Below are 14,935 nucleotides of genomic sequence, written 5' to 3'. Positions count from 1 at the left end.
TGTATTCAGTATCTGCTTTTTGAAGACTTGTTTTATGTTGCCTTTATCAAATAATAATAACAACGTTGGCGAATCACCAGCCTGTTTCCGGGATTAAACCAGATTAAAGCAGTATACTAAATAATTATGCTTGAACCCTAGGAACCTTTGACACATTGAAAAAAAATGTTTCTACATTTCTCTCAAAGTTGAACAAATTATGTATAGAATGCACAAATAAAGGTAGGTAGTTCAGGTTGTGTGCCATGTATGACAAATATGAGCAGAAGTCAAGATGACATGTGCTTTATATCGCTGTCACTGACGTGTGTCGTGAGGCACCCAAGTCATGTCCAGCAAAATTGAAAAGTGATACATTAAATGCCTACCCAAATATACCAAGGAAAAAGCTGGTGAATTACACGTTTATCAGGTTGACCTTATTGTTATTGCAGTATTGATGTAGGCCTACTACTATTGGAAAAACCCTACGGCATATTCTAAAATTAGGTGCCAGAAATCTAAATGGAGACCGAGGAGAAGGTTCATGGATCCTATAAAAGAGGATATGCAGGAGGTAAGAGAAAAGTGGTGACCCCTGAGAAGGGACAAAGCCGAAAGTTAAATAATTCTAAATAGTGTGAAAATATAATATTGTCATCATCCCTACTCACATAAAAAGTGGTTCAGATCTCTGTGTTCAGAAATTAATGAACGGCACACTGCAAAAATTCAAGCGTTCAAACGAGTAGAATTCTAGCAATGCCTTATCATGTATCGGCTTCCTTTGACTTGTGATTGAAATAAAATATATAACTTCAACACTCGGGGTTGACATATCTCGATAAACATTATTTATTTATTTATTTATTTATTCATTTATTTATTATTATAAAACCTCTCCCTAAATTTGATTACATCGTTACCAGCGTACTATACACTGTATAGCCCTTACAGTAAAGTGCCAAGTTTATTCAACTGTAGTTCAGGCCTGACGGCCAAAAGTATATTTATTACAATAATGATGAGCTGGTCGATACGGCAACAACATTATGTTCCAAACATTATACAAATTTACTAATCTAAACAAAATCTTCTCTTAATTTGTTGGCATAATACACGTAGGTCGCTAGTCTTTTTATAAATTCAACATTATGTGATGACAAAGCAGTCACCAGTGATATTGTACAAATCTCGGGAATATAGTGCCACTTCAGTTCTTTGTCTAACCTACAAGTCAATACCATATGCTCCTCAACATACAAAGCCTACTATAAAATATAAAACAAAACACAAGATGTACTAAAAAGCCATAAAGAATATGTACCATTATTGAATTTTAGATATTCGCGTGCTACATGTTCATGTATGCACAACGATGAGGACAACATTTCTAAATTTATTTTCTTGAAATATTCCACGAATGCCTCCTTCTTAAAGTGCACGAACAAACGGCATTGATGGTTCCCTCATTTATTATAAATCGCAATGCATGAAACATTGGTATTTCTTAATGACTTTCTACTGAGAAACTTTGTACACACAAACAAACATCTACCGAGTGTCCTTGCGTGTTCAGAAACAGCTAAATATACTGTCAAATGTAAATGCCACAACAAATGGTAACAACATTGGCATTTCCTCGTGGTTTTCTACTAAGGTGTTTTATACACACAAAAAAACACTTACCGCATGTCTTTGCGTGTTCAGACACAGCTAAATATACTATCAAAAGTAAATGGCATGTAAGCAGTGGCGCATTGGGAAATTATGCAATATTTCTGAAATCAGATATTACAGTTATAAATGACTATTAACAATATCTAAAAAAGAATTACCAGTTAACTCCGCTTTAAAATTATCGACCCCGTCAAATATATTTCGCGGTGTCTTTATAAAACAAACATTTCTTTATATTTGAAACGAGTCAAGGCCATTAATTTGTCATCTGGGCTCGTGCAGACAGGCAAGGCTGTATATTCCTTGACGCCATCTCCACTCTTCAAATGGCGCTACTAAACCCGACTGTCTGTCCTTAAGAGCACAAAAAAAAGTGAGTTTAAGATTAATTACAGCAGCAACTAATGGTTTTAGTTCTTGCATAGCATGCAGCTGTCGCGTAACAAGTAATATTTAATGAGACACACACCCCCATCCTATCCGTAGACTCGAACGAGCGTGTGTAATTAGAGGTGTCCGTCTGCGTTGGAAAAGATGTGTGTGTTTGTTTGACACACAAGCGCGCGCTCACGCGCAGGTCGGGCAAAATAGTCTTTTCGGTTGCATACTGTTCATACGGAACCCTTTGAACCTCGGTGCAATCTCACACCCGCCGTGCGGCTTTCTTGTTGTTTGCAGACCCCCTGCGTTTTTTTAACACCCGCGTGGTCAAATCATAAAACACACTCATACATTTATACATTATGAAAATTTGACTAAATTTTAAACATCTTTAATATTGTTACGTGTAGGCTTATGAAACCAAGTCTCGTGAGATTCAGCGTTGATGGTACGATAATGTTTTCAGACCTGCGTTGGACGGGGTACAATACGATACCCGACTACCGATTGAAGAATCAGGGTTCTCGTGTGACCAGCCAAGTAAGCATGTCAGTACCCCTCAATTACCGAAGCCCTGGCCCTAAAGTCGAAAGTACACGAGAATAAATGCTCTCTCTCTCTCTCTCTCTTCTTATCTCCTGCTTAAAAAACAGGCACTTGCTTTATCCAAGTAGACTGCCATGGATTCATCTGAACTTAAGTACACCGATTTTTTTTCTTTTTTATAATGAACCTGACCCGTCGTGACCCTGTAAATGTAAGCCATTCTCTAGGACGGTTTGCATTCTTTTGTGCAATGTACATCTGGGAGTGGCCACGCGGTCATCCTTACTGTGTTAATAACCACTGTCATACATAAATATTATCTTGTCGAGATAAAGAGGTCTTATCGAAGTTAACAACCACACCGATAGCTTAATCCTTCATTTGCACGCGAGATTCTGCACCCTTGCATAGAACGTTGTCTTTGGCATCAGTATGAGGATCCAGTGTGCATGGACACTTTACTTTCTGAGGAATAAAGGGAATTCACTGCCACACATTCTTATGGAATAGAATATGTCACCCTTATATGAACTTCATTGTGTATATTTTATCTTTTAAACAGTTAGGTACAGAGAAAACTGCAGGCGAGCTGTAATTGTACAGTAGAATAAAAAATATTAGGATACAATTAAGGTTTAAAAATATTTTCAAGCCCATTTGGCGCTCTCCCTGTTCGAATGTAAATGCAAACACACACATAATACACACAGAAAAATAAATGTTCTATCAATACAAACGTACAATTTGTACTCAGGGTTCACTGTAGTTGAAGAATGACTTAAATCACTTGTATTATGTTACTGAATACTAAAGCTGGCCATATCAGCTGTGTCGGACGTGATCTGCAGTGATTCTGACGTCAGAAATGGCAAGGCTTGCATGTGAAGACAGTGGGTTCACTGTGCAGTAATCTAGCTGTGTTATTTTGGACAGGCTGCATTACCTGAACAAACTCTTGATTCGCCTGTCATTTGGTCGGTACAGGTGCACGTGTGTAAAGCCTCTCTTCTGGTCCTCAAATCAAGTTCGGTCCCTTGGTTCTAAACTGTTTACCAGAGGCTCTGTTCTGGTCCTACACCTGTTAATGTCCATCATGACGTGTTCTAACGTGTTCCCCAAACATGTCCTTGGCTGACTCTATTATGGTCTCCAATATTTGAGGTTTAAAACTTTGAGAGGCTACCAAAAAACGTACGTAAACTGAATGTTGGAAAGAAATGCATTTCAATTATTTAAATTGTATTATATTTGCTATAATATATTCTCAGATTTTTTAAAGAACACAAAAGTTTTGCTGCGTGACTACCTTTAGGATGCCTAATACTACTAAAATGTTTATGGCGTTCTCTGCTTCTTGTTTTCAAGACAGTTACATTCGTGGGTGATTGTGTGCATGTGTGTGTGTGTGGAGTGGGGGTGTACTCACTCACTCACTCGTTCTTTATTCCGTTTCAAGTTAGTATAAGTTCTTATTTTCATATGGACGCGTTTATTCCCGTGAATTTCCTAAATGTCCACTGGACTGTCAAGAACTATAGTGATTCAGAGCTTATATAGGCACAGTATAATGGATTTTTACTGCATACGTTTTATAAATCTATTAATACTGCAATTTATGTAAAGAGCTCCCTATGAAGGATAGTCTAGCTACTTTATTCATTTACGCATTTTGTTTCAGAATTTTTTTTTTCAATTTTCAGGATTTAGGGTATAGGTATGGTCACTATAAAAATACCAAAATGTAGGCGTTTTGTGCAAGTAGTAGAAATGGATTATATTATTTTCGAATCAGCGGATCTAAAATAAACGCGCAATATATTCGTATTTATAGCCTGTTTGACTGCATTTAAACTAAGACGCAAGTGAAGATAATGTGTGTTTGATTGACGGGGCTGCATACCTTGTTGGTATTTATACCTAGGCTTTCACAAGCTATATATCCCATATCATTCGGATAATGTTCAAGTGATGTTTTGCTACTGGATGACAACTTACATGTAGCATCCCAATTGTATTGCTTTAGGAGCGTACAGTGAAGGGAATATCATGAAATCCTAGTGATCTGACCAAAGTAAATTTGAGGGACTAATGGTAGAGGAAAGATCCAGTATAACTACGTAGTATAAGTATGCATACCAATGCAATTTACTGTTACACAACGCCGTTCTCCCTTGGGCAAAATTAAAGGCTAACATCCCCGTTTCAATTTAGCACTTCAAGGGAAAGATTCAGAACAGCGCCAATACTAATTAGAGCTTTTAAGCAGATTGTTGGAAGATTGTGTTAGTTCGTTACATCTAAGCTTTGTCAGGGATTAATTTTTGGTTGGGGTTATGGTTTATGTTTAGTTTAGTTTAGTTTATTTCACTGTAACGTATGCATCCACTTGTGTGGATGAAAATGACAATATGAATACAATTTATGTGTCGATTATAATTGGAATGCCTTGGATAATTTTATAACCAAGACTTATGGAATAAAATACTGTAATTTGCTATGTTTTATAATTATGTGTGAGGACTCGCACCAGACACGGCCGGCATTTAATTTTGGTTAGTCCTTACGGGCTTGCATTCGACCGGCGGCAGAGTTGTGAATCAATCTACAGTATATTATTTTCAGTTTATATAAAAGTTACCTAAGTCCCGCATAACGCTATCTCAAAAATTGGTCACTTTATGACCTTTTAAAGCACTGCTACAGATGTAGACACTCCAACCCAATTAAGTTCGATGTGAGAAAACTTTCAACAAAAAGTGATAATGTGAGCCACATATATTAAGATAAATATCGGAACAAAAATATGACACGTTCCATTAATTTTCACTGGCTTATGTTATTGTACCCTCTAATAGGGAAAGCCGTCAGCAGTTATTTAAAGTAATGTGAAACATTCATAAAAACGTTATGCAAAACGTGAGCGGTTGGGATAAGTTAATTTACGCTCTCATTTTTCATATGAAAAAAAATGAATATTTATTTTAAAGGGCATAGCAACTAAATTATGTTATGAAATAACGATTTGAAATTTAAAAAAAAGTCAAGTTGAACCTTTCTACATATATATTTTATCATGGTTCGGTTAAGAAGATATATATCCCCCCCCCCCTGCCCACATTTATTTTCAACCTGTAAGATTGGAAAGTCGGTAGTCTGGCTCGGGCAATAAAATCTTACTGTCTCCACATCTGGTTTCTATCAAGCGCGTTCAGAGCTTCAGAGCTTAGGACAAACATATTGCTCCTCGGGCCAGGAAATCTGGAGAGGGGGAGTAGAGGAATATGTCTTCTCAATATGGAAATCTACAGTATATATTTTTGGTAATTTCCTTTGTAACATTTACGAACACTGTAAAATACCCTTTCTCAAATTAATATAATGTTCACACATTTCTGTAAATATCCTGAGTTGAAATACTAATTTTAAATGTCAGATTTATGACGATCGAGGGAGAGAGAGGTCAAGACATTCTGTAAATGTCCCGAACTAGGGGAGAGTGTAAACTAAACACATCTTGGCAATAACCCGTAGCCAGTTAGACTGCTGAGTGGTTTACTTATTATGATCAACATTATTGTTTATATTTTTATTAATATCAAACAATTTTACTGTTTGCAGGTATACCTGTTTGGAACCTGTACTCTGCGCCATATAATAGCAATGGTGCAAAGTAGTGATATTGTAAAATCCTGCAATAAAATTTTCTGCAAATATTAAATTTTATTAAATGGTTGAATACAACATAAGTAATAGAACAGTAATAGAATTCAGTATAATGATACTGAATTGTTGTAAAGACATATAGGAAGCAGGGTGCTCGGAATTTTGTCGGAGAGGGAAATTTCTCGAGTTTGTTCACTGTCCTGTGAAGCCATATTTTGTAGCCTGAGATGCCGTATCCGTTACTTCGTGACCTGACCTGTCAAAAGCACGTCTGGGCGCTCTTTTCATCTTTCAATTCTTCCACATTAATCAAGATACGGAGTATCAATTACAAGTGCCCGGGGAGGGGGGGGGGAGGAAGAGGGAGCATGAAGGGAATAAATAACTATAAGTAGTATCCTTGCGACACAAGGTTACTCTGCAATTTATATCTTTCCATTTATGCTGTGAAATAATAGCCAGGTAGTCCATTGATCTCGCGAATCAACCAAATGACCGTTAGTTGAGTTTTTTAACTGCAAGTAATTAATCCCCTCCCCTCCCCCGAAAGTCATACTGGCAGGTTTCCAAATGAAGACTATACCGCAGAAAAAGTTTGGGGCCCAAAAGAGAGTCAGTCAAGGACACGTTTGGGGAACACGTTAGAACACGTCATGATGGACATTAACAGGTGTAGGACCAGAACAGAGCCTCTGGTAAACAGTTTAGAACCAAGGGACCGAACTTGATTTGAGGACCAGAAGAGAGGCTTTACACACGTGCTTGCCCTTTTTAAAGATGATGATGCATTGGAGGTGGGAGGGTGGGGAGGGGGGGTTCAAGTGGTCAAAGGGCAGAGAGAGGGAATTTTTACAATTTTCTGCTGTGTTTGTATACAAGGTAAGAGTTGTTTACAGATGTACAATGTAAGACACACAGTGCACACATACTGTACGCACACAAACGCGCGCGTGCACATACACACAGGTTAGAGAAAAGCAAATGCACACCCCTAGGAGAGGTATAACAAATAATTAATAAAAATGAATTCAGAAGAAAAACATAGTTTGCGCGATGGGTAAGGCTTTTTTTTTTCAGGATTCTATGCAAGTACGCTAGCCTGCAAGTCCATAAAGTTTTCTCTCCCGGTTTCTGTTTGACCAACTCTCAGTTTTAGCTCTTTTGTGAAATCGGGCAAAGATACATACAGGTCCAGTTAAAGACATACATTTGAATTCACCAGTTAATCACCTGTCGTTGGTCAGATTGTATATTTTGAGCTGTTCGATAAAGTGTCCTCTTCCAACAGCGCCTGTCAGTGCTAAAACTACAAGGCTATTCAATTTAAGTTTGTAAAGTGTCACTTCTTTACCGTCCTTTCGCAGAATCGACGACAGTATAGTGCGGTAGTATAATGGTTTTGAAGGGAAAAGGAAACCTACAAGTTCGTAACTCGTAACGATATTGTTGTAGATGAAATACAATATGAGATCAATGTCAATCATAATGACCACATACACGTATATACATTGCATGCAAAAAAAAAGATAACTTTTATTGCAACGTTTTTCTGTCATTTTGAGCTCCACCTCACGGTTGAAAACTTGGTAAACCTAAAAATAATTTACGACGCTGACCTTACTTTGAACCCTTGGTGTTAACTTAGGTTCACCTCAATTGCGCAATAACGAGGCAGCACCTCCAGGCTAATACTGGGTATGGTACTGAATCCAAGCTTGAAATGACATTCATCAACAATGACACATCTTGACAAAACTTTCCAATGAACGGAAACCATTTTGAACGTAATAGGACCTATTTACTCTCTGACCACAGGATGCGCAAGTAGTCTGTTGCAAAATGTTGAAAAGCAGTGTAATTTTGTATAGTATTTTATTTAGTGTGGCCCTGATACAAACTGTGTCAGAGGTTAGGCCCTTTCCATTTCCCTTTCCCAATCCAACTCTGTTAATATAACTGACCCAGATGTTAAAGGTTTGATCTGTGGGTCCTAAATATCACGACACTGCCCTTGAACTGCTGTGACACCAAATATCTTCTACCAAGAGATAAGGATAAGTGTGACACTGATCCTACACATAATAGGTCGATTTTATTTATCTATATCGATGACCTGAAACAAGTCTCGCTCAACCAAGGTTTTTGCAGAGGCCCCTGTCCAGACATCGCAGCTCAATATTAACCAAAAGATGACTGACAAAAATTTAACGGCGATTTTGCGCTCTGTGGGAGACCTTCGGCTGGTAATATTTACCTACCCTCCCTCCCTCTCTCTCTCTCTCTCTCTCTCTCTCTCTGTTGACAATGTTGCAAATGAGGGATGAATGTCACAATTATTCATGTGCGTTGTCCTTCTTTGCAGGAGGAAACTGACATTCCTGAGCCCAAAAGGGGAGGTAAAGATACACGTGCTCTTTTTCATAAAACGGTTATGATCACATTAATTGTTTATATGTGTTTTGTCTTGTGATATGTGTTTACACAACTGTTATTACGATACAGCTGCAAATGTAGTGGCTTAATTAGGTGCATGGGGTGCGGGACAGACATGCAGGTCAACATTGTCACTGTATGAGATTTACGTGTACAGGTACAAATAAATGTATTGATAAAGCTGAGAAGATGAACCTTTACCAGTAGTCTGTATAACGCATATTTATTTTGAGGACACAGCATTGCTTTTTAATCAAATAATAAACCATGCATTATAATTCTTTAAAAGCAAAGTTTTTTAAACAGAGGTTCAGCTGGCGATGCACTCTGTTGGCATTTGCGGATCGGACGTGAAGTTCTGGCAGAAGGGTATCATAGGGGTATACGTGGTCCGTAACCCCTTAATCCTGGGCCACGAGAGCAGCGGGACCGTGGTAGCCCTAGGGGAGGGGGTCACCAGCCTGAAAGTGGGTAAGTATAGCGTTCCATTTACCGACGGTATAGCAATGTTAACTAGTTAGGGGTAAAGGACGGGATTTTAGGGCGTCCAATAGGAAGGGATCTTGGTGAACGGCTCTTAAAGGTACCAGTACGTGCACAGTGGTATTCAACCTATCCCCTTCCCCTTAGGATGCTATTTCACTGAAAATAATGTGAGTCAACCCTGAATGTAAAATGTCATAAATGTATATGTATTATTTCCCATTGTTGATTGACAATATTCTCCAATGTGTGTGCATGTACATGTATATGCTATTATCTTTTAAAATACTATTGTTACTGTAAACTATTACGAGTTTGTATCCATTTACAGATTTACACGTGTGCAAAAGACATGAAACAAACGTAGATAAAATCGCAGGAGCCTTACATAAATAACGCTGCAAAGTAAGATAATGGGTTTCATTCAAAACCTACGATCTAAAAACCACGAGGCACGCTGGTTTTATAACAGATGAATGATAATATCAGGGACCCCTTATCGATTTGTCCATCCGATTAACTTTATTTTGTCTATTTACTAAAGCTCTTCCTCTTCAGGTGATCGCGTTGCCATAGAGCCCGGCGTCCCCTGTATGCAGTGTAGCGTCTGTATGGAGGGGAGGTACAATCTATGTGATGACTTGACCTTCTGTGCCACTCCTCCGGACGATGGAACGCTGAGAAGATTTTACTGCCACAACGCCAAATTCTGCCACAAGTAATACTGTTCTGGAGTTTGTGAAATATAATGCTTTTTATTATTCACTTATTTTTCTAATTAAATATGCCACTTGTGATAATTATACATTACAGAAACCTGAAGAGTGAACATTTTTATAGTAGAACTTAGATTAATAGTGCAGAATGAACACATGTAACACATTCATTTGTTTATCACCTAAATTCAAATATCCAAATGATAGATATGTAGGCGTGTGTACGAAAGAACACAATCACCTTGCATTCAATGTTCTAGACTTCCAGACAACATGAGCTTTGAAGAGGGCGCCATGATGGAGCCGTTTTCTGTGGGCGTTCATGCTTGTAGGCGTGCGCAGATAGGGCCTGGATACACCGTACTAATAACAGGAGCAGGTATATGACCCCTGAGAGAGAGAGGGAGAGATCCTAAAAACTAAATAAAAGACTCGTTAAAGGAAAGCCAGTGTTGAAGAACGTATATTTCTATTTGTCAGCTTTTACTAGTGGTATAATTGTACATGTATGCTTGCTATTTCCAGGTCCTATTGGTTTAATGGTGCTTGTGGCAGCCAAAGCAATGGGGGCAACTGCAATCTGCATAACAGGTCTGTATCTGTCACGCACAAGCATATAACTACACACACAAAATATCTTCAGTCCGGAAATTAATTTTGCATTCTACAGCCAATTTTTAGTCTACTTTGATCCTTGATAAGTCAGTTATAGCCCACTTACTTTTAACACCATTCTTTGTAAAACCAAAGAAAATATCAAAGTGGCCGGACACATTCGATCTTAAAATTCAGATTATATACCTTATATACATATTTTTTATATACAATGCAACAGACATTTCGGAATCGCGGTTGGAATTCGCAAAATCTTTTGGAGCCAACTATACCATCCTGATTGACCCCAAGGACGACACCGAGGCTGTAGCTGACAAGGTCAAGGTCGCGATGGGATGTCTACCACGTGTCACAGTGGAATGCACTGGAGTGGAGTCAGGACTGCAACTTGGGTTTCATGTAAATACGTATATTTGAATATGGTTCATTGTTATCAATACTTCAAAGTAATGCTGTCGCTGTTGCATTGTACGTGTTTTGTTTTTGTGGCATTGCAGCAACCCTTCAGTAGCAGTCAGTATTTCGTCAGTTGAGTTTTAAAATCAATTAATCTACTTTGTTCCTGGCGAGTACAGGTATCCCTAGCTCCCGAAGCTTCCTTACACGTTTTAATATCCCTTCCCGTCAAATTGTATTATAAGTCATATTTCATCGGATTAATCTATCTGTAGGCCTATAGAATAAGACCTATATGGTACTTGTATACAGAACTTGTATACATATACTTCATGTAGTATGTCATCCAGTAAGAGTTTGTCCCTGTATAAGGTATTCCACATAGAAAGGTACTAGTGATTGCAATGTTTAAATAATGACCAATATGTTTCTGGTTGCATGATTAAGTTAATTCACAGAGTTTCACAAAATGTTATAATATTGTTTAAGGTTGAAAGTAAAAAATAATAAAAAAAACAGTTCAGTTTGAACACGAATAAAAAACAGTTCAGTTTGAACACGAAGCATGATCTTAATTGGCACAAGTGAGTGCCCGTGATTAAGCATTAAGCTGTATGTTTTAAAAGTGTACATATTTAATGAATTATTATTAACGTCCATATGGATATTCCAACCATAATAACCATGCATTTTCCTATGTAATTTCTGACAGTTCATAGTAAGAATAAAAACCGAATGTAATGAATATCCTCTTGGCAGCATGACGAAAACGACGCCCATTTCTTTTTTTATCTAACATCCATGAATATTTCAGGCCACAAGACCGGGTGGCATCGTGCAGGTGGTCGGTATAGGTCCTCCTGACGTCACCATCCCCCTGGGTCTTGCAGTTGCCAAGGAAATTGACGTTCACACTAATCTTCGCTACTGCAATGAGTAAGTTTGTAGTATCTCTGCAGCAATTTGAGGAGCACTGTCAAGCAAGGTGTCCTACTACAGTGATTTGCTGCACTGCTTTTTTTGTGACATGAAATGACTGATATTGTCAAAGTTGAATGAAATCGTGATTGTTTCCCAATCACTGGTAAAATGATATAGCTACTGTATAAGCGTGGTAAATACAATTAAGTCGGTAAATGGGGCTATTATAAAACAAGGCTTTTGGTTAGGCTGAATGTACATCACTACTCTATATTAAATTCATTGGTCAGTTCACTTTTTCACTGTACATGTAACTAAGAGGATTCTAAACGTTGTATTCTACTGATTTCTATTGATTCTACTCTCGGGCCAGTGAAATATTGTCCAACTTTATATAATTACATGTACATGAATTTTTTACATGTATTTGATTCGCTGAAGAAACATTATCATTGCCTGTATATATCAACGTTATAAGTACTATTTCAGCTACCCTGTGGCCATTGAGCTGGTGTCTTCAGGCCAAGTGGACATTAAGCCGATGGTCACCCACCGGTTTAACCTAGAACAGACGCTGGAAGCCTTTGAGATGGCAAAGAGTGGTCAGGCAATCAAGTGCATGATTAAATGTGCCAGAAATTAAACAATATTCTAATAGTTGTTATTTTTATGCCATACGTCACTACTTTAGTATGAGATTTTAATCGAGTGCCAGTGTCTTTAGACAGTTCAACGATTTTGACTTATACGTGTGCATCATTTAATTGTTAATCATAGTCGGAACATGTGAGGAAGAAAATGCGCTTTCTGTCTTGAATTTGCTATATGGTAGTATACAGTGTACTAGTATCCCAGTACCCCACACCTTTATTTGGCATGCACTGTACAAAGGGAGAACATCTGCACCGGGGAGTACTGTAGCAAAGATAGCTTATTGTAATTGGTATCTGAAATACACATTTTGATTACAAATTAAGCAAACTTTGCCATGGTTTGTTTTCTGGAGGCATGCAGCTGAGAAAATACACTGGGTATACGGTACGTTCAATATCATAAAAAATCATTATTAATAGATATCCGGGTTTTAAATAAAGAAAAAGAAAAGAAAAGAAAGAGATTTGTGAGACAGCCCAGCGTATGCTCAGGTGATGTACAGGATGTTAGTGTCATACATGCATCCTCAGATTCTTTGTTTTAGTATTGCTGCATCACGTGCTCAAACTGACAATCCTTTGCCATTTTGAATGCCCCTCTGACATTTTGATAATAAATCGACGTCACACAATATAATTTAGCTAATATGATTCTTAAATATAGAATATTTTGACGCAACCTTTTTGCGCGGCCGCATATCGATCTCCTTCGTCCTTCTTCAACAAAACCACATCCTTTTGTTGTCATACATGATGATATTATTCAGTGCAGAGAGAACAGCATCTTTTTGATTCTTCAAAATAATCATGTTTACTTTCACATCAGTGTTTATTTTATACTAGTAAAACTAGGAGACGGGTTTCAGTATGACGGTCTAATCACGGACCATTGAAATTACATGTACCGGTAATTACAGAGGTTCAATTTGCTGTATAGATCCGTGTCAGCGATATATACACATACTAGCTTAAGGTAAATTTTCAGCTTTATCTACCCTCTACCAAGGTCAGATTGATATTTCACTAGGTATTCACAAATGTGTCGCTGGCTCATTCTTTACACTTTCCTTTACTTTATCCAGCGAGAATACATGTGTTTCTGTGAAATTAATGGCATCATTCAGATGGCCTCTAGTAACAGAGTAATATCTGTCCGTCATTTTATGTTCGTGAGTCTTACATGGTCGTGACCGGATAATACATTTCTCACATGCACACATGTAATAGTGTCAAACAAAACCTTTAACGTGAACGTGTGGTACATGTACGCGAAGTATCAGACCTAAGCATGCGAGGTTAATATTAGAGCCCCACGGAGACAGAAAAAATTGAAAAAGGAGAATCGGGCATGCACACAGACATGACGTTCAGGGTATATCGCTAGTAAATGTAGATGTATCGTCTCATTCTATTCGTGACCAATTAAATCATTATAATTGCAATTCAGTCCATATACATTGGCTCAATGATACCGGTAATCTGTTATTTACTAACCCCTAGAGTGTAAAATAAACAGCTAAAACATTAAGATGATACATCTAAGGCAAAATGGGAAAGGTCAGTTTTAAAATCCATCTCAATGAGTTATGAAAATTATCAAAAATATAACATTTAAGTTCCTGTATTAAAATTGTCATGAGTCTCTATATGAATCTCAAGTAGGCGTACACTGAAAGACTTTTCCATTCATTAAGTCCATAGACCTGTAGGGAGAGGTGACCATGTCTCAAAAGCATTAAATAGTATCAGTAGTAATTGACCAAGCGATCTTAAATTATGACTTGGAATATGATGTTAGACTATGATGCTCGGTAAGTGAGTACTATACATACGTACTGGCGCATACATACAGTACCAATACTAGGAGGGGGATGTTCGTTTATCAATTCATTCATCATACATTCATTTATTATAATGTCGTGTTACCCACTTTATTGCTTGAAAAACATCCAGCCCTCTGGGCTAATTAAAAACTTAACGTGCATAAGCGTTCTTGTCTTATACTTAGTGGCTATAAACTTTGCAAGTTGTCTTTTATGTGTTTCTATTATATATTACAAAGAAATGGCTTTATCAGTTTAAAGACTCAGCTTATAATGAAATTAATGTATTTTTCTTTATAACCAGTGCACCGAAGTAAAAAGTATTTTTCAACTTTTATTTCATTTTATGGATTTGGCAAATTCTCTCACGGTAAAATTCCCATTTGAAATTTATTCGGTAGTGATTTTTCACTTTCTGCTTAAATCTATAGATGAATATTTCCGGTTTTAATTCTTTCTTATATGTTACTTTTGTTCTCGAGTGTAGAATATTAAAAATCATTTTTCCATTTAATTTGTTTTTTTTTTGTAAAATATTTTTGATGATTTAATATCAATATCTGATTGGTTCAGAAAGTCACTCTCCACATCACAAAATCTGACTATACTCCTCTTACTTCAGAGCACCTGTTTTTTCTTTAATACA

General features: G+C 37.4%; 1 protein-coding gene across 3 annotated transcripts; it reads left to right on the top strand.

Moving 5' to 3' along the window:
• The first annotated feature begins 342 nt into the window (after window positions 1-342).
• LOC106176175 (sorbitol dehydrogenase) lies at window positions 343-12,794 on the top strand. Of its 3 annotated transcripts, none has more exons than XM_087018682.1 (9): window positions 361-556; window positions 8,612-8,645; window positions 8,989-9,153; window positions 9,724-9,883; window positions 10,142-10,260; window positions 10,407-10,472; window positions 10,717-10,895; window positions 11,707-11,828; window positions 12,303-12,794. In XM_087018682.1, exons 1-9 carry the CDS (start codon window positions 527-529, stop codon window positions 12,454-12,456), a joined length of 1,029 nt encoding a protein of 342 aa, XP_086874808.1. In that variant the 5' UTR covers window positions 361-526; the 3' UTR covers window positions 12,457-12,794. The 3 variants fall into 3 exon arrangements, with proteins under 3 accessions (XP_086874809.1, XP_086874808.1, XP_013413887.3); XM_013558433.3 differs by lacking the exon at window positions 361-556 and adding an exon at window positions 8,333-8,492; XM_087018683.1 differs by lacking the exon at window positions 8,612-8,645 and having other exon boundaries at window positions 343-556.
• Window positions 12,795-14,935: the final 2,141 nt, after the last annotated feature.

The sequence above is a fragment of the Lingula anatina genome, chromosome 7, assembly GCF_051362555.1.
Source record: "Lingula anatina isolate TDL-2025a chromosome 7, LinAna3.0, whole genome shotgun sequence".
NCBI lineage: Eukaryota > Metazoa > Brachiopoda > Lingulata > Lingulida > Lingulidae > Lingula > Lingula anatina.
This window is presented reverse-complemented; position numbering and strand designations above follow the sequence as displayed.